Source organism: Numenius arquata, chromosome 11 (genome assembly GCF_964106895.1).
Source record: "Numenius arquata chromosome 11, bNumArq3.hap1.1, whole genome shotgun sequence".
Lineage (NCBI taxonomy): Eukaryota > Metazoa > Chordata > Aves > Charadriiformes > Scolopacidae > Numenius > Numenius arquata.
Genome location: NC_133586.1, coordinates 7,887,456 through 7,912,764, shown reverse-complemented (window position 1 = coordinate 7,912,764; position 25,309 = coordinate 7,887,456). Strand labels below are relative to the sequence as shown.

The following is a 25,309-nucleotide window of genomic DNA, read 5'->3' as shown; positions in this document are numbered from 1 at the left end:
GGAAATCACTTCTACAAGCATTTGTTGATGTGGCAGCTTGGTCACTTTTCAACACTATGGGCTCAACACTTACATTTTATCTTGCATCAAAAGCACCAGTTCCAAGATGAGAAAATAGAATCTCAGTTGTGTGCAAACAAAACAGGTTTTATAGAAAAGCAGAGTAATATATATATTCAAAGCCTATTTTGAAGCAATATACAGCCTCTTAACTTATATCTCCTGCATTTCCAGGGCCTTTGTATTCTTCCTGGTCAATCTGACTCAATGCCTGATGAAACACAGACCCACCAGATTTGGGCTTTTAGCTTTAGATATGCTCTCTTGATCACCTTGACATTCCTCTCTTCACTTGCATGAGCTCTGCATTCATTAGTCCAGTAAAAATCTTAATCTCAGCTCACATCACAACAGAAATATGTGATATAGGAATCACTTCCTGACCATAGCAACAGTGTCATCATTATTCTTGCACGTTTCAGAATAAGGAGTTACTCCCCACCTCAAGTCTCCCCCAAACACACATCACCAAAGACAAGACACACGTGGTGTTCTCATTTCCTCCTGACAGTAGTTGGAGAGGACTGTGTTTTCCAAATCTCTCTCAGCAACCATCTACCTGACCCAACCTTAAATGCCCATCATGTAACTTCCAGGTTACCCACTCCAAACTCATGTTCAGTCAGCAAAGAGAAATAAACACTTCTGAGCCACCTCAGGTTTCTAGAGGCAAACAGTTGATACAGGCAAAGAGAACTTGCTTCTTTTTTCCCTTTAGTATGTGAGGAGTCCAGATATCCACCTCAGATGGAGTAGAGTTACATGAGAGGATCTCCTCCCTTTAATGAAAAGGGAGATTATTGGCAAGTGTTTGAGGAGATGGGACCATCCAATAAGCACCAAACATAAGAATTGTGATTAAATGTCAGAAGCAGGCAATGCTGGACACGAGCAAAGGCAGATAATTTCTGCGTGTCACATTTTCTACTGAATTAATTTGGCACCATTCCCAGACCTTTTTTATTCACTTTCCACTTTTAATTAAGTAGTCAAACTTTACTGGAACAGCCCAGTGCAGAAAGCCAAGTTTTGTGAATATTCACAGAAAGATAGTTTTTAATTGACGAATACTCATTCTTGTTGCAATCTCTCATATGAGGTTTATCTGATCACTTACCAGTAGCCAGCTCTGCTCAGCGTAGTAAATAGATGTACTCACAAAAAGCTCTGAGAAACAAAGACATTTTGAAAGACTCTCTAAATTGCTTTTAATAAAACTGCAGAAATAAGACTGCCCGCCAACCTTTTAACAAGAGAAAAAGCGAAATGGAGAGAACCACTCGGACAAGTCATACCATCATTTGTCATTTTCTAAAACAGGTCTTCCTCATAAGAAAGAATCATAAGTTCCGGATTTTTGTTTTCACTCACTTGGATAATCTACCTTCAACTCCATGAGTCCCAGAAGGGGCTCGCACAACACGTAGCTGCAGACAACATACAGCCTTCAAAGCCACCAGCCTGGGGATGTTATCTGATGCTTGGCCACCTGGAGACAGAGTCATGCAGAAGAGACCCAGCTCCTGGTTGGCCACAGAGCAAACATCTGCCACTGTCACATTCCACATCCATCTGCCCACAACAAATCCCAATATCACTCAGAATAAATAAATTGGGACAACGAGCAAGGGTGTTGGAAGGGACACTGGAAAGTAGGAGGATGATAGAAGATATGGAACATATGGGGAATAAGAAAGGTGGAAGGTGAAAGGAGCAGTGGTCATTGCATTCTGTGGGGCATCAGGGGTGTTGCATTAGAGAAGGTGTTGATGGAGTGAAGATTTCAGCGTCCCACACACGCTTATATCAGATATCCCAGCTACTGACAAACAGAACTGAGAAAAACAGAACATCATCTGGCTTTATTTTAAACTCTCCCTATAAAAGGTATCAGAAAACTTTCCCTGCAGCACAACAGCATGAGAGATGGGCAAGATAGTTTAGAGTCTCCACCTTGCCTGGATTTCACAGTGCTTAACTCCAGAATTCTCTAAGCCTCAGCGAGTTTCACATTTTTTCATGTGGCTTTTACTTCACATATGGGTAGTCATGGAGAGATCCACACAGTTGCGGCACCAGCAACCTGCAGACCTCGAATGCCTAAGACCAATAAAGTCCGTGAGTCACAGTCTCAGGGGAATCAGAGCTACTTGGCATTCACCCAGAGAAGGTCAATTGGAGCATGGGAGACTATTTCTAAATAACCCAGAGCTTTGCCACTGGAAAAAATAAATAGAACTATGTATCTTGTTTCCACATCTTAGCTGGCTAAATAAATAGCCCTCACAGTGCACTCTCCAGGGCAGATTCTTAAAGTGACCTTGGTCCTGCTGCTGCCCAGGATCAGGAGAATGCGGGTGTATCCACAAGAGAAGTGGTGCATTTTCGAGGCTGCATTCCTGGCAGCTGATCAAAGAATGAGAGTAATCTCAGCCCCCACAGTTGCCGGCTGTTCCTTCCCAGCAGCAAGGCAAATCATGGTGGCACATAGCTACCAAGTGGAGAGAAGGTATCAAGGGCAAGTACAAAGGGAGGATCAGAGGCTTACTAGGAGGACATTGGGGTTTTCCTCCATAGGCAGGTTACAGACTAGTGTTCTCTTCAAGTTCCATACTGATAGCCAAAAAGCAGCAGATGGTTTTGTGACCAACTAACACCACGAAAATAACCACTCCAGACTTGAGTACAGCCACATAAACTTTGGGAAGAGCTACATCAGTGTCAGATGATCAGGAGCACATGCTGAACTAGACAAAGCATGTGAGCCCATTTTATTCTTTCCCCCCATCTCAGAAAACCCATCCGTAAGCTTCCTCCCCCAGTCACCCTAAAATTTTTTAGCTAGAGCAGCTCAAAAAATAGAAGGACATTTTCACACATACCCACCTCCATGTTCTGGTGGACTGTAAAGATGCCTGGGATTTTCAGACCAGAGCTATCCCAGGCATTTGCTAATGCTGGGAAAGAAGATCTGTAACTTACCCTACAGTCTGGACTTCTGGTCTGAGGACCTAAATTCTTGTCGACAGCATCTCAAGAAACTGCTTTCCCCAGTAGGAGCAGTGTTTTTAAACTGACTGCAAGCAAAAACAGTCCCTACTGAATAGTAAGAAACTTGTGCCTTTAAATAGGTTGCAAGCACTTTTTCAAAAAAAAAAAAACCAACACAAAACACACAGAACAGGTTTGTGTACTTCTTCTGATGTAAAACAGTGTCTCCACTGGGCCATTGACTTTCTCAGCTGCTCCTAGTTATTAAATGAAACAAGGAGTTTTGAGCCCTACACAGGCCAGCTGAGTGGCTACCAGGCTTCAGCTGATTATCATTCTTGCTCATTAAGCCAAGTGTAGGTGGGAGCCAAAGCTCACAAAAAAAGGTGATAGGTTGCAGGAAGGGTTTTATCATCTGTTTGCATGCTTGTACAAATGTTTTAAGACGACTACAAGTGTTTTAGGAAAAGAAAGAGAATTGGGAAAGTGAACTAGCAATGAGAAAACTCAGGCAGAGAACAATTAGTGTATAAGATACCTCTTTTTCAAAGGGAAAATGAAATGATTTTCAACAATAAATAAAATACCTTGTTATCAATAAAACTGGAGTTTGCTCAATAAACTGGAGTTTTTCTGAGGGAAATTTTGAGTTTGTATTTTCTGTTGTGCAAGTGTGTTTCAAATGGAAAAAAAGGTCCACAGAAGAGTTCAAAATAATTATTGTACATCAGATAAAAGGAAGAAAAATCCAGATATTGCACATTGACAGTCTAGAATCGTCAAAACCAAAAGCAGTGTGTTTCTCTGAAGGTTATTTATTAAGCAAAAAGGGAAAGAAATGAGTATTCTAGACCACTTTCCATCCTATATTACAATAGCCCTCAGCAGCACTGGCTGCGTCTCCAAATGAATCTCAGCAAAAAGCCAGGCTAGAAACACATGACAGATACCAAGTTTTCCACTTTCCTCAGAGGAAACAGTGACTGAAAAAAGCAGCTTTGCACAAAATTTATTTAAAAAGCCTTTATGCAGCCAGTCCCATTGCTTAACTGAGAACTAATACAGGCCCAAGTCCCATTACACACTGACCAATGAAACTATCACGGAAGTAGAACTAACACTAGTCTAATCACAGCCAACACTTCCATAGGAAGGAAATCAGGGAATTGAGTGGAATTTTCTTACTTAAGCACAGGCATGGAACCATCCATCGCTTTTGGTTGCCTCAGAAGACAAGCCCAACTCTGGGTCTAACTCACCCTGGGCACCCCTGTCACACATAAAGCAGTTCTCCAGGCTCCCTGAGTCTTAAAGATCAAAGTTATAACATGAGGCCTGAGGGGAATCTTGGAAGGTGCTCAGTTATCCCAGGAATAACGTCCTAGCGATAATATTCTTGGAGTTGGGTAATACCCAAACCTCTGTGCAGGAAACATCCCAATATCATACTTTTGGGCAGAACACGTAGAGGAATCACAGGTAAGCTGGCTAAGAGAGAACTGAAGCTGTGAAGCAGTTCCAGGTAGTTAGCACTATACTAGAAAGCCAAAAAAGCAGGCAAAAGTGAGTTGGCTTCCATTAACAAGGCAGCTGCAGGAAGTTGTGCATCTGCTGGGCCCGTTCAGTATCTTATTCATCAAAGTAAACTGTTCAAAAAAAATGTTTATAGCCCCAGACATGTAGGCAGCGGAGCTAGAAGAACGCTACATTTAGCAAACAACAGTACCATGTGTTGACATGCAAGTTCATAATTCGTGGCTAGTGGAAAGTAATTCAAATTCCTTCCCATGCAATGGATTGTGTAATTGGTGATATTGGGAGAATTGGTATCAGTCTTTGATGGTAACAGCAGGATGGACATTATTTACCGGTACCCTCATCCAGACGGACTGGCCACCACTTCAACCACAGTTGAGCATGTAGTGGTCAAACTGTTGTGCCATGTCTCTCCATCCATTTCTCACCTACACACAATGTTCAACTTAAAGCTACATCCCCAGTAATCGCCAGCCATGAACCGCACCCCTGTCAGGTCCATGCAGAAGCCAAAACTGACTGGATACTGCCATGTCCTTGCTGAGACATGCATGAACAACTAGGGACTACATGCTCCACAAGACAGTGCATGTCTAAGCAGGAGAACTGGCAGGTTCTGTGTTGCTTAAGCAAATGTGATTGTGTGGGCACAGGACAGCAGTAAATTCTTCCTGATTGTAATGAGCAAGCCACAGAAATGTGTTATGTCCTTCTGTGGATGTTTTCCACATTACAAAGTTTGCCTTGAAAAACATCTGAGGACATGGTCAGAATGGACAACTTGAGGACTAATGTTCAGCATTAAGAGAGATATATAAAATGGGCTTTCTCTCTTCAGGAAAAAAACTATTTGAAATATTTGGGATGGACTTACAAACAGACCCAGATTAATACTAGTGAGAACTGTCATACTTCAAAAATATCATAATGACCTGGTCACAACTATCCGCAAGAGGAGGATGAGGCAACACTGCCATGATTGCACTGTACCTGCCCCAGGCCAGTGGCGGCAGGAGGGTCTGCCTAAGGGGTAGGCAGGAGCAGTTTTTCATGCTTCTCAAAATCCAGTCCTGACTGGGAAATGAAGGACGATACCTTGCAATTAAACTGCCATCACTGTATAGGGTACACTACAAATAAATGGCCACCAGCATGAATCATATGATGAATCACAGCATTAACATGCCCTTCAGGGAACTATTTCTGCCTCTTAAAAAACCCCACAGATTTAAAGTGAGTGGAAATTGTGCATCCATTTCTGATTTCTTTGCCTTTTCAAGTGGAACCAAAATTTTATTTCTTGCCATCCTGGCGAGATGAGTTCCCTTGGGGCTACTGCCTACCTGACTGTCCTGACGTGTCTCTTGCTGTAGGGGGTGATGACTTTGAAAAGCAGTTCCATGGCTCCATTGACGCCAAGTGTAGTTCCTGTGGTAGCTAAGCCAATAAAAGAGAAAAGCAGTCAGATCTGAAGCACGCAATCTGCAATATTTTGTTTGGAGGTGATGCAGGGAAGGGAGTAGCTGCCCCTAGGGCTATGTGCAGGTTTCTCTGGGCTCTCCGCTGGACTTCAGAGGTCATTTTACAATCACAGAAACTGAAGCACAAAGCTGTCTGCAGACTCAACCTGAGCCACAATCACACACAAAAGCAGATCTCAAATCCTGCAGTTCTTCTGAGTTCCCCAAAGCCCCTTTTCCCGTAAATATTGCACTCTCCAGAGAACAAATCATAGTTAAACAGGGTCATCTCCCAGCAAAATGTCAGGGCTCGAATTCATCTCATATTTCCCAAAGGCAACTCTGTGAGGACAGTTCATTTCATAGGGGCATAGAGGCCAGTTTTCTTTCTGTGCTATTATTAAGCAGTACGCAAGTGGAGGGTTTTTTGGGAGGGGGTGCTTCTGAATGCAGCTTAATTTCAGCTAGGCCAATTTTACCTTTAATCCTTCACTTGCTAACACACTGGGAACTTTATATATAGATTTTGCAATCGATTCCAGAAATGCCCAATGCATAAACTAAGTGCTTAGCCAGCCCCTGATCCCCCCCGTAAGACAAGGCTTTCCGTGTAAAGAAGGGATGAATACAGCCCTGAAATATTAAATGCAAGCGAAGAGGGTGAAAGGATCAGTAATCAAGAGCAGCCAGAGGGAGACCTGGCTGCCTGCCCACTGCTGGGTTTTGGCTGTTTTGTAAATATCTCCCAATGGTCATCAGAGAGCTGCCAGAGGGCCCATCATCTCCCGCAGTCCTACTGCGTCCCCGCCAAGCTGTCCTGTGATGGAAAGCTTCACAAGACTTGCCAGCTACTTTTACACTAGCTGGTAATTCATTAGAGAGCGCGGTGGACAAGGCTGCCTGAACTCATCCTGCCCCAGAGGAGGATGTGGGCTGCCACACACAACTGGTAGCAGAGATTGTGAAGGGAGTGACCTGGAGCAAGGAACTGGTGCATGAGATTGTGACAAGGACTCATCTTTTCTGCTTTCATACCTAAGCACTCTCAGAGTTCTATATGTTTCTGGATCCTCTCTAGTTCCCCTCCATAAAAATAATTTTTAAGATTGGGAGCATGTAATCTCCTAGTTTGGTACCACATCCACACAGACCATCACCTAACCTCCCCTGCAGCTTCCCAGCTGGGCCACAGAGTCAAAGTCACTTATGGAAGGAGGAAGCACATCTGGTGAGTACTGAAGATACTTGGAGAATAACAGAGATGCTCCAGCAAAGGAGCAGAGTGGGGGTTCTGGGGTCTGGCATTAACAGAAAGGAGGCCAGGCTGCAGCGTGCATCCTAAAACCTCTGCAAAAACTGCAGCTGAATTGGGATGCAGGTGCACTGGAGCAGGGAACAGGGAAGGGCGTAGATCATCATTTTGGGTGGGAGGCAGCACAGGGTCACTGCACAGCTGTGAAACCCAAATAAAGGCACATTTCAGCTGTGGCTTCCACGGCCTTGGCTGTGGCTTCAGTCTCACTCAGCCTTTTAAATACTGCTTATCACGGGGAGAGGGGCTGAATGTTGAAGCTTGGCTGCTTGCCTGAGAAAGCCCATGGCATGAAGCTAGCTCCTGTACAGATAGAAGGGACCTGCAGGGCTGGGCGCCAGGAGTGTTAAATCTTAGGTTTGCACATCGCAGAGGGCAGGCAGGATGGCCACCCAGAATTATCTGCTGGGTGAGGGACGTAGGAAGGGAGAGGAAAGGATTAGAGTGAGCAAAGGGAAATTTGTGCTGACAAACTCAGTGCTCTATGGCAGGCAAAGCCTGTACGGATGATCCTGGGAAAGAATACTGGAAATCCCATTGCTTTAATCATTTAATATGAAGGTACTGCCAAGCAGAAAAAGCTGGGAGAGTACATGAGCAGGTGGGGGTGATACTAGACAGAAGACCAGGATCTAACATGTACTTCCTGAGGGACCTTGAATGAGTAACTGATTTCTCTGTTTCTCCACCTGTACTTCCCTCCCTAGTGGAGCTGCTCTGATGATCAATATAATCAACAATAGTGAAACATTTGGCTAATATGGTAAAGGGAACTGCAGAGAGACTTAAGGTACCTAAGTCTCAGAGCAAAGGAGTTGACTGTATTCTAGAACAGATCATAGCCATGAATATTTTTCACTACAGTGCTTCCATGTTCATAGCCCACATACGAACTACGCTGTAAAGGCTGTATAGACTCACTGGGAAAAACCTCTTTCTATAGTTGTTCTGGCTTTTGTGCCTGATTCTATATATTAATGGTGCGTTCAGGCACTAACCTTAATCAAGAATGATGTTTCTTTGCGCTGAAATGATTGGAAAAAGAAGTCTGGCAGTTATCACACAGAGGAAAGGAAGAAAATCCAGACACTCACCATTAGAAGCACAAACCCTCAGGACCCAGAGGCAGTGGATGAGGTGCAGGTGGTGGCCAAGGTTTCTTCTTGCCAAGCTCAGTATTATATCAGTTGCTTCTGCCTTCTGCACTTTCAGCCCAAACTTCCTATCTGTGAAAAGCAAATGAGAGTCAAACTATTACAAAGACCGGGTCTCTGCAGCAGTGCTGATAAACATAATTGCACCAAATCTTTTAAGTCAGAGTCTCACAAGAAAGGCATTCAAATATATCAATGAGTTAGATCAGCATTATTCTCACAGAAAGCAGGAAAACATGGGATTTACATAGAGTCATCATATACAAATCATAAAATGTTTTGGGTTTGAAGGTACTTTAAAAGTCATCTAGTCCAACCCCCCTGCAATAAGCAGGAACATCTTCAACTAGATCAGGTTACTCAGCCCCATCCAACCTGGCCTTGAGTGTTTCCAGGGATGGGGCATCTACAACCTTTCTGGGCAACCTGGGCCAGCACTTCACCACTCTCAACAAAAGAAATTTCTTCTTATATCTAATCTGAATCTACCCTCTTTTAGTTTAAAACCATTATCCCTTATCCTATTGCTAAAGGCCTTGCTAAAAAGCCTGATCCCCATCTTTTTTTTATAAGTCTCCTTAAAGTACCAAAAGGCGACAATAAGGTCTCCCGGAAGCCTTCTCTTCTCCAAGCTGAACAACCCCAACTCTCTCAGCCTGTCCTCACAGGAGAGGGGCTCCAGCCCTCTGATCATTTTTGTGGCCTCCTCTGGACCCATTCCAACAGGTTCATGTCATTGCTGTGTTGAAGGCTCTAGAACTGGACACAGTACTCCAGTAGGGCCTTACCAGAGCAGGATGGAGGGACAGAATCACCTCCCTCAATCTGCTGACCACACTGTTTTTGATGCAGCCCAGGATATGGTCAGCTTTCTGGGCTGCAAGCATACATTGCCAGCTCACATCCAGCTTTTCATCCATTAGCACCCCCAAATCCTTCTCTACAGGGCTGCTCTTGACCCCTTTATACACTGTATTGATACTAGGGGTTGTATTGATTCCCAGGTGCAGGACCTCAAACAACCTCATGAGGTTCACATGGGCCAAATTCTCAAGCTTTTCCAGGTCCCTCTGGATGGCATCCCGACCCTCAGGTGTGTCAACTGCACCACTCAGCTTGGTGTCATCTGCAAAACTGATGAGGGCGCACTCAATCCCACGATGTCATTGATGAAGATATTAAAGAATACTGGTCTCAATACAGAGCCCTGAGGGGCACTCATCACTGATGTCCATCCGGACGTTGAGCCATTGACCACTGCTCTCTGTATGCAACCATCCAGCCAATTCCTAATCCACCAAATAGTCCATCCATCAAATCTGTATCTCTCCAATTTAGAGAGAAGGATGTTGTGAATGACATGTCAAAGGCAGAACATGGGATGAAACCTGTGTGAGAAGTAGCTCTACACGTGTCAACACCCTCATTACCTTGTTGCAGGATCTCTACCTGGCCAAACATCAAACAAGGGGTGCACTCCAAAGAAAACCTGACAGCTGTCTGTCAGGCGCATCACAGTGCTGGTTATTGCTGGGGCTGTCCGTTAGTTTTGAGCTCCCCACCCAGGAAGCCCCCACAGCTCAGCAGTACCTCGTTGGCCAACCCTGGCCAGCAAGCGAAGCAGGGGCAGGAGGGTGCTGTGGTCAGGCGGCTCGGTCCGGGCAGCAGCGGTGAGAGCCTGCAGCAGTGCCTCGCTGCCCCCTTTGCTGATCATGTAGTGGATCCTCCGGCCGGTCCCTGGGGAAAAGAGGAGAGATTCTGCTCAGAGCATCCCTGCCCTGAGCCATGGTTATCGCAAACTCCCACCCCACATGGAGCACACAAAGCTCCCATGACCTTGCAAGGATGCTTTATTGCTATAAACCCAAAGGCATTTGCAGAACTGACCATGGCTCTCAGGTGCCCCTGATCTGGAGACATGGCTAATGGCTGCATGGTGAAACCATGCACTGTGCTGCCTCTTGCTCTGACAGTTGTTATCTTTATAAATCCATGTCCTGCAGAAGTTTTCCATTGTGCATTGAAATGCAGCAGAGAAGAATAAGCAGAGACACCAACAGATTTCAAAGGAGCAGAAGGCTCAGTGATCTTTTCTTAGATACTGGAACTGAAACAAGAAAAGAACTAAAGCTGCAACGGGCTTCTGCCAAATGAAAAGGAATCCTAGGGAAGCTTTGGAGACAGCTTTCAAACAAATGTAGGTCTCCAAAGAAACCACACGCTAATCCTGTGAGCCCTACTGTGTCAACAGTGATCCATGAGCGACTTTGGCAGCAACTTTGGTCTCCATGACTGGAGGAAGCCGCACGTTCATCTCCTGGAGGGGAGACGTACCTCCTAAACTCTGTGTAGGCAATCCTTCCATCTAGCTGAGGAACAGCACTGCAGGGCTTCAAAAAAGGGGCCCAGTTGGATGGGCGATGTCTCCGGTAGAGTTCTGAGTAGCAGGGAACGCAGGAGGCTCCAGCACTCACTGATGCAGCCCCCACAGCCTGGCAGCTTGATTGGGTTGAGAATTGTTTACAAATAACGTTTTTGGAGTGGAGCAGGAAGGAAAATAAACTTTTTTTTTTTTTTTTAGTTCTTTTGGCAATTTACTTATTTTTTCGTGTGGCTTGGGCACATGCAGCAACATGCCTTCCCTGCAACCCCACAGGGGAGGTGCCTTTTGGGGAGATGATGAACTCTCTCCATGAGAGAGTCCCTGTGCTCCAGGAAGCCAGGCTTCTCTCCTTGTCTCACAGCCCTCTCTCCAATGGAGCTGGTGAACATTTCCAGTGGTTGATTGCCAAGGATTGTGAAATACCTTGAAATTCACAGGCACCTTTTAAACTAAAAACAATGGAGACTTTCTGTGTTGTCCTTTTTCTCTTTAACTTACTGGAAAAGCTCAGTTTTCCAAATACAAGAGTAAGGACTGCTGATTACAGGTACAATTCATGTTTTGTTCACCTTGCAAGCACCTGGCTGAGTTTATGCAGGTTTGAATTCCCTGACCTGTGTGAGGACCCCCTTTTTGCCCCTAGCCCCCAGGCATTGCCCCAGAGCTTTGCTTCCTTACCCAGAGAGAGCAGGTCAGTGAGGACACTGAGAATATTCAGGATGACTTCCTTGTCACAGGAGCTCTGAAATAGAAACACACCAAATTTAGGGATCAGTTCAGAACAGAGAACTTCATGATACTAAGGGCTGCAGTGCATCATGCAGTGCAGGGTTACTGAGATCCTTGTTTGGATACTGAGAAATTTTTGTGCCATCTGGCCAATGAATATGTGGAACCATATTGATAACACATTTTAAAAGCCTCTGACAGACATACTGATCATACCACACAATATTTAATACACAGTAGCATTTCTGCACAATGTACATCTAAATTCTAAATTACACCTCTTTTTTTTTTTTTTTAATTTAGTCTGGATACCTCAAAGTTGAAGAAATTCTGTATCACACAGAAATGTTAAATGTGGAGTGGTTTTCCATAACAGCATCCCTTATTACTGGCAGTTGAAAAAGAATATTTTTAAATTATATTAATCTCATTTACAAGATAATTCCCTGTCTTTGCAACTTGCATCTACAACCACATGGAAGCCTGGAATTTGGGGAGCAGAAAGATTCCCTAAACTTATTTTTAATCAAGACAAAGTAAGCACCGCACCTTGACATCTCACATTCTGCTTTAGATTCATTTTAAGTTTTGCACTAGAAGAAATAAGATATACTGTACTCGAGGAGAAGGAAACACATGATATCTACCACCCATCTGTGTGATACACTAGACCTCTTCTCTAATCCTCTTCCAACCAGATTTCACTGTAGAGGCTGAAGAATTATCACCAGTCTGTATTGCTCTACGAGGGATTTAGGTTAAGTTCTAGATCTCTTAATTTCTGTACAGATACAATACAATACAATATAAATTTCCAATATAATAGAAAACTTGCATTTGTGCAGCCTTGGACTTTGGGACTATGCAGCCAAATGGACTTTTCTTTTTCCAGTAGATTGCTGCTGAAGTCACAACACAAGCTGACATGGTGCTGAGGATTGTGCAGGTAATTAGGGCGCTGCATATCATACCCCTCTCTCCTCTGTTATAGCTGTGGAGGGTATGCACTGAGTGAGACATGGGAATGAAGCAGGGAAGAGCTCAGTCTTCACCATCAGAGCCGGTGACTGTCAGCCTGGAGAACTGGGTTTCCACCAGCCGCAGAATTCGTGTAGGATGCTTCAACCAAACCTCCTTCTGCATTGGCAAATTATATGTGCCATCTTCTGCATGCAATATCTACATTAATGATGATGTTTCCTAACTTCTGTATCTTCAACACTATGTATTCTTCGGTTTCTTTTTTAAAAATAATAATTTTTAACAAAACCAACTCGAAATCTCTGAAAACCGGAATTCCCATCATACTGTTTTTGGTCGATTACCAGTGCTACCAAACATTAACTGCTCGATACCCATTTCATGCTGGTGTTAAGTGAGCAACAGGGACAAGAGTATCAGCAGGGGAGTGAGACAAAAGAACAAGATGTGGTCAGGGGAAGAGGAAGGAAGAAAGAGGAGTCAGGCAAGGATAAGAGATTGGGAGCAAAGAAGAAGAGAATCATGTCTGAAATGGGGGACTCGGGGGACTTGGGTCTGTGAGCAATGCTGCCTTTCCAAAGGCTCACCTCACATTTGTTGTTAGCTAAAATCCACAGGAAAAGTGCATGTGTCATCCCCATCTCAGAGCTGGCCCATGCCCAGAGAGAGAACCTGCTGTTTCTATTCGTTACTACATTAACTCAACACGCAGAGATCTTTGCACTGAACATAAAAGTTCAGCCCTTTTATGAACCGTGCTGAAATCAAAAGGCTTGATATGATAGGATTACTGCTTCTCTCGGAGCCAAGACAAACAGAATATGTGACTTTAATGAAATTCAGTAACTCTGTTCACTGAGTATTGCCACCCTCATTTTGGAGAAGGGCTCCAAATCCGTGTTACTGGCTCAAGGAACCACATAGAGAGGAAGGTTTGCAGCAGGGTCAGAGCAGTTCTGAGCACTGTTACTTCTAGGTAATGCGTATAGTTTCAGTCATATGTTAATCTTGCTAATTCATATCTTTGTTCATTAGTCCACAGTCCTGAGCTGTCTTAAGTCTCCCAATAGCTTCAGAGCAAAGTAGAGTGGTCAGAGCTCTCTTTCCAAGAGTTTCTTGGCATTTTTTTTAGCATAGGGACTTAATGTTCAGGGGCAGGGTGTCAGATGTGGTGAGCATCCACCAAATTTACTGACTCCAGGAAGAGTTACTGTTCTCAGCATGTTTTTAAATATCAGGGTTGCCTAAATCAGACTGTCCTCTAGTTTTGTCTTGCTGCCTCTCAGTATCCCTTTCCTCTGTAGGTGGATGGATTACACATTAAGGTTTCAGTAATGAAGTCTTCATTGATTTATGCTCCTATTACACTGGGTTGTTTATTTTAACTGATTGGATTGTGGGTTTCCTAAGCCATTAACACAAATAGTGATGACATAAGATATCCTCTGACTTTCCATGTGCTTTATCCAGGGACTCAGGCAAACAAAGAACTTGAGGGGACGTCGAAGATCAACCTTTAAGATGTGAAAATTAGAGCTGGGTGATATTACCAAATATTTTACTTGAGTATTTACTCTTGATAGTTTAACACTAAAACTTTGACTTTGTTGGTGTCCTGTTGTTCCCCTTCCTCCAGCGCACCAGTGAGGGAATCAGATGACTTGTGTGTTTGCTGAAATAGTGGATAAAATCCTAGTCCCATTACAAATTCTAACATATTTCCCACTAACTTTAGTGGCACCACTGCATAGTATAGAATAGTGCAGAAGAACACGGCTCCAATTTATAATAACAAGACAACACAGAAAAAACAACCCTAAAGTTGCTATTTGTTGTCTTGTAAGATGGCAACTTGCCTGCTGAAAAGAAACAGCTCAGATTTTGACTAATTATCTTGAAATTTTCAAAATCATCAAAGAAACCTAGACACTGAAATGTATTAGAATTAATTGTTTAAATTAATACTTATACCACAGTCTTCTTGCATGAATTGCTAACAAATTCATTCATAAAAAAATATTCAGTAAATCTTTTTGAACAGTAAGTACAAATGAGAAAATCACAACTTGTGCCTGATCTAAAAAAGATGAATAGAGTAATTTCTTTAATGCAAATTACTTACACAGCTCTAGTTAAAATAAACACATTAGTTATTTTTATTGAAAGATATGTTTGATGGTTCAAGAACAAACCATAAGCAAAGGGAGGAGAGAAGTAAAATTCCTCTTGCTAAATATTTTCCATTCCTGCCAGCGCTTACGGATGTTAGATACAACATCTATACACGCACAGACTAATGAAGATGCATTCATGGTATATGGGTGGAATGAGAGCAGAGAAAAGTTCCCGGAGGCTCAAGCTAGATTACAAAATCACCAACCTCCTGCAGGATTTCACTAAAAGGATTTAGAGTTAGAGCCAAATTGTTACCTATTAACAACAGCCTGCAGCTGCTTTTCACGGCTTGCAGCTGGACAAAGGCTAAAGTAGCAAAAAACATCACTTAAAATATCAAGCATGGCTGTACTTTTTGGCCGGAGCCCATCATCGCAGCCTTACTTCAGCAAAACCTGCTGTCTTTCCCGCCCAACCAGGAGCATCACAGGGCTGAGTTCAGATGCATTTAATCAGCTCCCGGCTGATAGTTCCTCTCTGAGCTTTTTCTGGGAATTAATCCCTGAAACACCGGGGCTTTGGTTAGCTTGGCTGAAGCTCCTCATAGATAAACAGCAGGAGGATGGAGAAAGCCAGGAATAAAAAAAATACCCCAGTGAATAATCATTGATACATTACAGCAAGTGATTAGTTGGTCACATTGGGTTTGGAGGACAACAGCTTGATCCCAAACTCCTTCTGACTGGCAGCTCGGGTTATTTTGCTGGCCCTCGATTAAGCAGGGAAGGACTCCCTGTCTCCTTGTCCTGTTCCTGGAAACATGCCAAGACAAGCTGTTATTTACTCAAGGCAAGATTATAAAATTGCAACTAAGCCATGGTAACAGGTAATCTCGTTTCATCAGGGAAGTCTCCAGGGATGTTTTCTACAAGATCCGAAGAGCCAACAGAGGTGGGATTTTTCCTATCCCACCTGAAGGACAGCAGCTATCAGTGCAGTTCTCCTTTTAGCGCTGGCTTAAAACAAAGATTTCCCATACACTCAGCCTTTTGTGTAGCTCTTGGGCTTTCATGTCTTTTGCCTGAAGGCAGGTATTTCACCAAATGAGACACACAAACTACTGAGAGTGTTTACTGTGAGTCTAAGCATTAATGCTGAAAAAAGGAGGACGCCCAGAAGGAAATCAAACAGCATTAATTTGTGCGGTGCAATATTTACTAATAAATATTTTATTTGGGGAAAGAAATACAAAGCAGTTATTCCACTCACAAAAATAATAAATGCAAAATTAAAGAAGTCACTCCTGCAAGATAATGGATAACATGATTTTTAACAATACTCCTATTAAATTAAATGTTGGATATAGTCTCACAAAAAGAGAAAAAACCAAAAACCAGCCTGTTTTTAAAGAGACACTATTGCTGCAATGGGCTAACAAACTTCCAGACCTGTTTTTTAAAAGAGACTGAGGAATAGGATGTCCGGTTCCAGGGTTTTTTTTGGTTTGTTTGTTTGTTTGTTTTTAAATAGCCTGATTCTAAATAGGGAAGCAGGATTTGATGTGTTCAAAATATATCGTTCTTTCTTCTCTTACCCTTAATATATTTGCCCACACAAATAGCAGCAGTCAGAAACCTAACCGTCTGTGTAATGAGACTTGCATCTGCAAGTAAGATTTCCCATTCCCTGTACTCAAAGCCTATTGAAGAGAAATCCTGGTGCAAAATTAACACCAGCTAAAATCAAGACTAGGTTAGGGGCTGAGCAGTGTTAGTCCTCGCTCTCTCCTGATACTCTAGAAACTATTGGGCTGCTAATAACTGCATTAATGCTTAAATCAGAGACTCCCTTCTGCTGCCAGAGAGGCAGAGGTGCGTACCAGACCCAACTGCTGGGCACAGACACTCACCGCTGGCATTGTGGATTTGCCAGCTGGATATCTTCTTCCCACAGCTGACTATCCAGTTTCACAAAACCTGTGAAGCCAGGTTCGGTGCCTTATGTTCTGTGCCTTGACAGAGTAAATTGCTTTTTCTAATTTAAGAGGAGCTAAAAATTCACACTTAAATAAGAGAGCAAAATACCCTGGAGAGTTTCTTGTCTGTGTGCTCCCATCCTCAGCCTCAATATTCAGCCAGCTAACTGTGATTTCTTCTTGTTGGAAGGTTATTATCAACAGTATTGGATACATGGAGGCTTAGAAAAAAATAAAATCATTATTTCTGAGGGGAAAAAAAAGGCTTCAGAGATCTCTGAAATTTCACTAGGCAACCTCAGAATAAGGGAATATTCAAATTAAAGTGATTACAGTTTGAATTTTGTTATTACTGAAGCACTTTGTTACAATACTGCCATCATCCTGCTTTAGAAGGATCCTGAGAAGTTATGGTCCTCTTGCCTCTATTCCCAAAACACCCATCCAACTGTCCTCAGCATCACCACAGACATCACCATCCTCAGTGGTAAACAGTAAGTGCATTTCTTTGGCCAAATCTGGATATCCTCTCCTCAGGAGTTCAGATAGGCCAGAGCAAGCCAGGAAACTCAAGAGAGACCTGGAAGGGAAAGGGGCTATTTAAAGACTGGAAGAGGAGGACCTTGCTACTCGGGTAGTGTCCTAAGTGACCTCTATAATCCTGCGAGAAAGGCGTTCGCAGCTGTGTGGGATCACGTAGCCCTCAAACTGTACACAGGGCAGCCAAGGGGCCTCCCAGGACAAGACATGTGGCCCAACAAGTTCTTGCTCCTGTTCCCAAGCCTTAGAGCCGAGTCCCTCTGGCTGGCTCCTGCACACCCCTGTGAGGCACGGTGAGCACCTCATTTACCCAAGCACCAGCCATGTTCGTTCCTGCTGATGCTTAACACCAAGCCAGGTTCCATGCATTAACCCAGAGCAGCAGCTGTGGTTTTTATACCACGGAATACAGCAAAGAGTCATAAAAAAGGTCCTTCTCTATGGCCCACTGCAATCAGGTGGGCAGCTTTTTTCATGGCCTGCAGTGACCTGAAGGTAAGACTTTTCTCATCCTTGTTTGCACTTGGGTGTGATAACCTGCAACTTTGAGTTTCAGCAACACACCAGATCACTGCTGGGTGTAATGATGACATAGCCTTCACAATGGATGGCAGCTCATCCAGGTGACTGGGCAGAAGTAGTGCCTCAAAGCCAACTTCTAACATGCTGTTGTACAGGGCTTTGCTCCTATTCATTGAGCTTCAGAGCTTCTTCTCGAAGGATATATGCTGTGCTCTGTGGGACTGAACTGCTTTAAAGCAGAGATGGGCAAATTCCAAACTTTTATCTCAATGTCTTCAAAACACTGAAGGTGTTGAGATGTAACAGCTTGGCCTGAGATGATCTCTAGCCAAAATAACTTGGTGCATAACACGGTGGAAATCATCTGTGCCAAGGAATCTTACTATATTTAATGCAATAAATTGCACTAACATAACACCTTTCATCACAGGATCACATATTTCTCCACAAATATTAATTAACACCTGCCCCACTGCATCCCCCATCAAGGAGATCAGATTCATTGCCCCTTATTTTCTTGCTGGGAAATATCACCCTGTGGTGGGAAATTCACTTAGTCAATACCTAAGAAGAGCGGTGGCAGAGCCCAGATTCCAATAAAATGAAGCAGAAACACTCTCTGCACAGAAGTATTATAGTTCTTAATCACACACTTATTTCTATTTATTTGGGGGGGGTTCTAAGATTTCCTTCCCTGAGATCAGCCTTCCCCTCCCAACTTCCCAGGATTAAGTGTAGCAGAAAACGCCTACCCTCTGCAAGGAATCCTAATGCCAGACTGGGAGAAGAAAGGGCTACTCACCACCAGTGAGTCCTAACCCTGTCTATGAAGTGATTCATCCCTGTGCCCAAGGACGAGGGAGATATTACATTTAATTCAGCCATACAGGAATACAGGAATTAAGAGGCACATAGACCATGATCTGACCCTTTTCCAAAGGATGTTTTACCTGCTATGTCACAAAGATTCCAAGGTGTTTCACCTAACTTCGGAGCAAGGTTGTTCATCATGTCTGTGCCGCATCATTATTGTGTCACGCTAATAAAATGTATTCACATCCAGGTAAGAATTATGCCCTGACAGACTGCAATGTATTGGACTCTGTTGGCAAAGTAAATTGCTTTTCTTTCTTTCTTTCTGTCTTTCTTTCTTTCTTTCTGTCTTTCTTTCTTTCTGTCTTTCTTTCTTTCTTTCTGTCTTTCTTTCTTTCTTTCTGTCTTTCTTTCTTTCTGTCTTTCTGTCTTTCTGTCTTTCTTCCTTTATCTTTCTTTTTCATGCCAGATTTCTCTCTAAGAAAAGATTGTCCTTGTGCAGAAGTTCCTCCTGATACAAAGTTCCTTTTGTGTCACTTGCTCCTCTCGCTAATGCATCTCTAATAGAGCAATTACTTTATTATGCAGAGCCAGTGGTAAAACACATTATTATATAACCTTAAAATGCTTCTGTCAAATTGGAAGTTTTAAAGGAATGAGGAAACTTTGAGATATATCAAAACACGTGATATTCTGCAAAAGGCTTTTAGACTTTCCTTTGAATATTTCTAATGTTCTTTCTGTAATTTCTACTGCAGATAAATTCTCTCAGGTTTCTTGTCTTATTTCACAATAAGTTACCTATGACACCTAAAAATTGTGACTGGATTTGATGTTATATCGTTCACTTTTTTCCTCTTTTTAATCTATTTTTATTTTAATGCCAAAATCATCCTAGCATATGTCTTTCACACACTCTTAATAAGTTTCTATAAGGCGTTAACCATTCTTGTGCAATGATCTCTATACGCAAGTTAGCACCTACTGTTTATTGCTGTTTCTTGGATTTATTCCTATATTTTATATTACTTTATCTGTTACTGAACTATGTTAAAATATTAATGTTTCATTCAAAAGCCACTCTGTTACAGCTACTTAACACAACTGTGACCCAAACTTGATAGGAAGGATCTGTATTTTCCATTCAGCTGTAGGTCGCTTTTCCACTACGAACGATCAAAGAGCAGCATGAAACATGCTACTTTCTTTCTTTGTGAGATTTTATGGGTGTCAGTCCAGAGAACACTGTCTTTCAAAGATAAAGTGTAATTGGAAATTAAAGTTTTTTTCAAGCAATGACATTTCTCAAAGTGCAAGTGAATCTGGAAGATCCTTGGAAATTTTCCAGATGTACTTGCTTTTTAATAAAACCACGGATTTTGAATACTGTCGCAAATGTGAGTATGTGCAGGTGGAAATAAATAGCCATAATGAAGGTGCCGCTATCCTTGCCTTCTCTGTGATGTTCCCGCTTGGGCTAAGCACAACAAAGCCACAGGAGTCCCTATGTCTACTCTCAGTCTGCCCTGGCACTTGCCTGGGGTAATGCTCTGTTCGGTCTGGTCTTCTCTCTATATTCCAGTACTAACAGGCCTATTTGCTACACATTAGTCTGACATCAACTTGTCCAGGCTGAAGAAAAGGATCACTATAATAAAGAACATTTGGGTTTAGAAAAGAAACAGTCCTTTCTCTTGCCAACAGCAGTGTCCTTATGTGTCAATCTACCCCACTTTCAAAAGTGCTTTCTGCAACAGCAATGATAATGCCTTTAATCAATCAACACTTAGTAATGATGGTTGAGGTATGGGTAGTGGAGACAAACCGCTAATAACTAATGTTAGTCACAGCTTATTTTCTTAGGAGATAGAACCTGAAAGTGAAAATGATGAACCTATTTTTCCCATCCAGTCTAAGTGAAAAATCAAACAACAAACGAAACTCGGCATCCGTAATGAATAGCAAACTCTGTTTCAAAATTCTAATGATTCAAAGTATTATTACTAGTAATGTAAAGCAGAACAACTGTCTGACTGCATTGCTGAGATCCATCTGTCTAGATTTAAACAGCAATCTCTTAAAAGCAAAGCCCTCAGTTCTCTGAAAAGGCTGCCAAGTTTTTAAAAGGTGTGAGAGGGGTATGTCGTTTTCCATCCAGAGGTAACAAAGCTTTTTATTACCTTTAGTCTAGACTCTATGCAAGACACCCAGCAGCAGCAAGACAATGCCACCATGTTAAAGGAAGGCATGTTTGGGGCTTTATTCAGGCCTTGTTACTTCAGTAGCTCAGAAGGACTTGCAAATGAAGTGCTGGTCAGTCAAGCTAGAAGGCATTTTATTAGCTCAGTGAATGGGCTCAGTGCTGCATTTCTGCTCCAGGAAAACGTGATAGGAGTTAAATTTAAAAATAGGAGCTCACTCTCCTCTCAGAGACTCCTGAGCTGAGATCTAGGCTAATGTAGATCAGGGACATTGCAAAGTGAGAGATGAATGAGAGCTCTTGTGCCTACCAGCGCCTTTCTCCGTGCGGCAAGACTGTGGTGCTTCTACAGCAGAGCAAACTCCGGCACTTGCTGTGCCCACAGGTGTCTGAGGGACAGCACTGACCCAGCACATCCCGACCCAGGAGGCAAGGGGCACCGTGTCCCCTGATGTGCCATCCTCTACACACCGTTTATCTTCAGTCTACTGAGATCCCCTGTGGACTTCACCGAACCAAACTCCCCGGGCTGTCTCTCCTGAGACAGTCTCACAGAGGAATGGGCTGAACATGTGATAGCATGACTTTTCTGGAAAGAGGGGACCTTTGGCATGAGCCACGTACTTCTCTGCTGCTAGCAGAGCAATGGGGAGTGACCTCTGAGATCTCCATAGACCCACACGTGTCTCGCCGAGATCTGAGCAAATGTAGTCTTGATGTCAGGGTGGACTGAGCTCTGAGAGAAAGGTGAATTCTTCAGTGAATACCCAGTAGGAGATTTGGTCTATGTCAGAGCCTACCTCCGACGCCTGCACCCATCGCCAGCATGGAGACACCACCAAAAAGTAGTTGTTGTGTCTTATTTTGTTTAAGCATGTTCTCAGGGAGACCTGTTGGTGTAACAGTGCTCCACAGGCTTTGTTAGGACATAGCAGGGGAACTCAGCTGGGAAGATTTCCATCTGTTTGATCAGCCAGCCACTCAGACAACCACCTTTTAGACAAAATCTTCCAGAGTTTGCAGTCAGTGAGATACAGCCGCTGCTGCGGGAGCTTTTGAAACAAGCCGCTAATAAGCATGGTTTTCATCTAAGATAGCAAGTCGTTTCAATACATCTCTGCTTCCAGCTGTCCCCTTGAAATCCCTGTGCATTATGGGGAGATCAAGTGACCTAAGCCCTATTGGAAGAGAGATTGTCAAAGAAAAACAGAGCCAGGCACATGTTCTCCTTCTCATTTGTCATCTCCAGTTCTGTCCCCCACTTGCAGAACTTTAGCACGGGGCAAGAGGCCACTCAAATGCAGGAGATTTTGCCCAAAAGGAGGCCAGATAAATCAGGGCAGTAGTGCTGCTTTCCCCTAGCTTCTCCAGAAACTGTCTGCATGTGGATGGTACTGGTTTATTCCTGGAAAAATGGAGGGTAGAAGGAGGCAGTTCAGTTTGTTCCTCTGACTTCATCAGATCAGCATTTTAATCATAGGGAAAGGTCAGGTGGACCATTCTCCCTCCTCCCCTCCTTTGCAGTGCAGACAGGTGGGCATTCACCATGCCAAGCGAACTGCTTATGGAAGGAACTCTTTCTCTCCCTGTCACGCTCCTGCTTGCCAGGTTAGTCCTGAGTAAAATGGAGGGCCAACTTTATCTTCAGTGTAAATCTGCTGCGTTGGCCTTTCAGCAGGAATCCCATTAAAAAACAGAGGATGGCAGAGAACGAGAGGCATTGCACTGCTTTCACCCAGGCCACGTGAATGTCATCTGCTCATGGAGTCAGCTATTCCAGCCTTTGATTTTGGAAAAAATGTGAACTAAAACTCCCTTTGCCATAACTTGACAGACAAGTTTTATCTTCATTTACTGACCAAATGGGGAAATCCGGAGGCACAGACATTAAAAGAGTTTGATAGAGGGAGTTTGTAACAGTCCTGAGAATAAAGCCCAGAGCTCCTGCTTTAGCTGTCAATACACTGTCATTCTCTCTTTTGAATGGAAGGGAATAGGTAGCAGAGAGTGCAGTGGAGATGGGCCCAGGGGAGAAAAGTCTGCCTCTGTTTACTACAGGGATCAAATATCCATTGGGCCCAGTGGGAAGACTCTGCCTGTAAATTACACTGAAAATTAATGTGCATAAAAGGCTTCACAGTAGTTGATTGCAGTAAAACACAATGCTGTGGTGCTTCCATAGCTCTAGTGTCAGAAAAATGTATGTTTCAGTTTCAAAGTATCGTTTGTTGAAAGGGGAAAAAAAGCCAAGATTTCTTTGGTGGAACAGTTATTTCTCCCACAGGACACTTCCATGTCAGAATTGCTCAATTTTCTAATAAGAATCATCATAAAAGTTTTGCTTTCCTCATTAATTCCACCTCAACCTACAGCACCTTTTGAAAATAAGGCCGTGTTCTTCCAGGAGAACAGATCATGAGGAGAAAAAAACCAACTTTGTTCTCTAAAACCCCTAAGGAAAGGAGGTTTAGCTTTGCCCAGAGAATTTCTTATCAAGTAGATTTATCCTATCAATCAATAGCTGGTCTAAAACATTCATTCTCTTTTGTGTAGCTTAGTAGTGCCTGTGGGCAGATGGGTCTCTACGATGTTGTCTTTGTCCTCTCCAGAAAACAACTTATGAAATCAATGACAAATTCTTGACTTCTGAAACCATGATTTCTTTATAATTTGGTAGGTCTCCACTCAGTAAAACAAAGGCCATAACAGTACAGCAGGTCAAAAGGAAGTACTAAGTCATGGGTATGAAGGTGATGTGTCTCCATTGACCTGTGGAGGAGAATGACCTTATTTTAAAGGGGCATTCTTCATCACATTATACTTTCCTTCCCAAAACTGTACTAAGATAAATTGTTTTCCCTGTATGAAAAGGCAAAAGATTATCCAGTTCTTGGAAATTTGAATCTTCACACAAAGAATGCACCTAGACTATATTTCAGTCAACTTCTCACAAAGCTGAACCAATCAGAAAAAAGCAGTCGTTTTGTGGTTTGTGGGTTTTTTTTTAAATTATAACAGAAAATGTATAGAAATATTTGAGAGTGGTTTGGACTCATGTTCTTGCTTCAAAGTCATCTTTAATTAAACTGTCTCTTCTGAAACAGCGGCTCAGTAATGCTTCCTGTTGCACAGACAGCTTCTAGGATTGCCGGCACTGACGACCTAACGGTATGTCAACTGAGCTGGACAATTTAGTTGCACAAGAATGTACCATATGGCTTCCCCATAACACTCATTCCTCACCTCCTGCAGCAAACTTGGGTTTGTCAGTGTGGAAAAGGGAGACTGTGGTGAGATTGCTTTGAACTGTTCTGGGTCTCCCTAGAGAAGGCTGTAGCTTCCTCTCAAGGAGCATATCTCACCAATTTCCAGGTGCATTCCCCACAATCCCCCAGGGACCGAAACCAGCCTGCTTTGCCTGAGAATTACAGCCCCTCATCCTCTCCTGCAGAGATGAGCAGCAAGCCCGGCACCCAGAACGGCCCCGGATCGTGGATCAAGGCTTCTACCCTATGGCCCATCGGGCTCTGTAGGCAAACAGGTGCAAATAGACTATCTGTGAGACAAGCGCTTATTAAAAGAACAGGGAAAGGCAACAGGGAATTATTTTATATCCTGGTCTGGTGAGAAGAACATAGTCATGGAGCTGGAGTCTGGCAGAGCCCAATGACATACGTGGGCTCATGGTATGTCTATGGATCTGGGATTTTCAAAGACATGTGAAAGCCTAAGGTTCTCAGGTGTCCATACAGCAACCCTAAAATACACAGAAAAGGGCCACCTCTCCCCAGGATCATGGCTCATTCCACAAAGAGCTACCAGCAAACACTGCCTTACTTCTGCACTTCCCACTGACTCCTCCTGGAGCCCTGCAGAATAAGAGGCTTTAATCTGCACTTCCAGAGGCATAAATCTCCCCAGATTTCATTGCAAGAGCAATGATGATACGTGTTGTGTTATCGATCCTCGCACAAACAGGAATGATCACACAGAGGCAGCGTCCCTATGATAGCAACAACTCCAGGAGCAATTTTCAACCCTGCTATCCAAGACCAAGTGGCACAAAATTCCTCCCCATCTCTTAAATTCCTGGTACATTTATGAAATGTTTTTCTTCCTGGTAACGCACATCAGTAAACTCTCTGCTGGTGTCAGTAGGCACTGCTAAAGTTAACCATTATCAGCCCACATGTTTTTCAATATAAGTAACTTCCTTGCACTTTTTTCTAAGTGTGATATAATAAACCTTAATTCAAAGATGTCCATGAACATATTTTTCTACCACAGACATTTTTCCCCATTATAGATAAAGCCAAGAGGACTGGACAAATGCATCGAACAGAAAAATGTGCTGAAAAGATCTCTGAGTCATTACAACAAAATGCAGCATAATACACTGAAAATAAGATTACGCCATACAAAGAATACACAAGCAAGATCTATTCAAGCAAACACCTCTCTGTATGAAAACATCTCTTTTCATATATTTCACAGAGGGAAATTATTGAAGCCCAAGAAAAGGAGAAAGTGGAAATTTT

General features: G+C 43.1%; 1 protein-coding gene across 1 annotated transcript in view; it reads right to left on the bottom strand.

Annotated features, from left to right (window-relative positions):
• AGBL1 (AGBL carboxypeptidase 1) overlaps positions 1-11,632 on the bottom strand; it is a 274,834-nt gene extending 263,202 nt beyond the window's left edge. The window contains exons 1-4 of the mRNA XM_074155673.1: positions 11,575-11,632; positions 10,104-10,250; positions 8,454-8,585; positions 5,931-6,024 (exon numbers count right to left, since the gene is read on the bottom strand). Coding sequence (XP_074011774.1) covers positions 5,931-6,024; positions 8,454-8,585; positions 10,104-10,227 — 350 coding nt within the window. The 5' untranslated portion in view covers positions 10,228-10,250; positions 11,575-11,632. The remainder of the gene's footprint in view (positions 1-5,930; positions 6,025-8,453; positions 8,586-10,103; positions 10,251-11,574) is intronic.
• Positions 11,633-25,309: the final 13,677 nt, after the last annotated feature.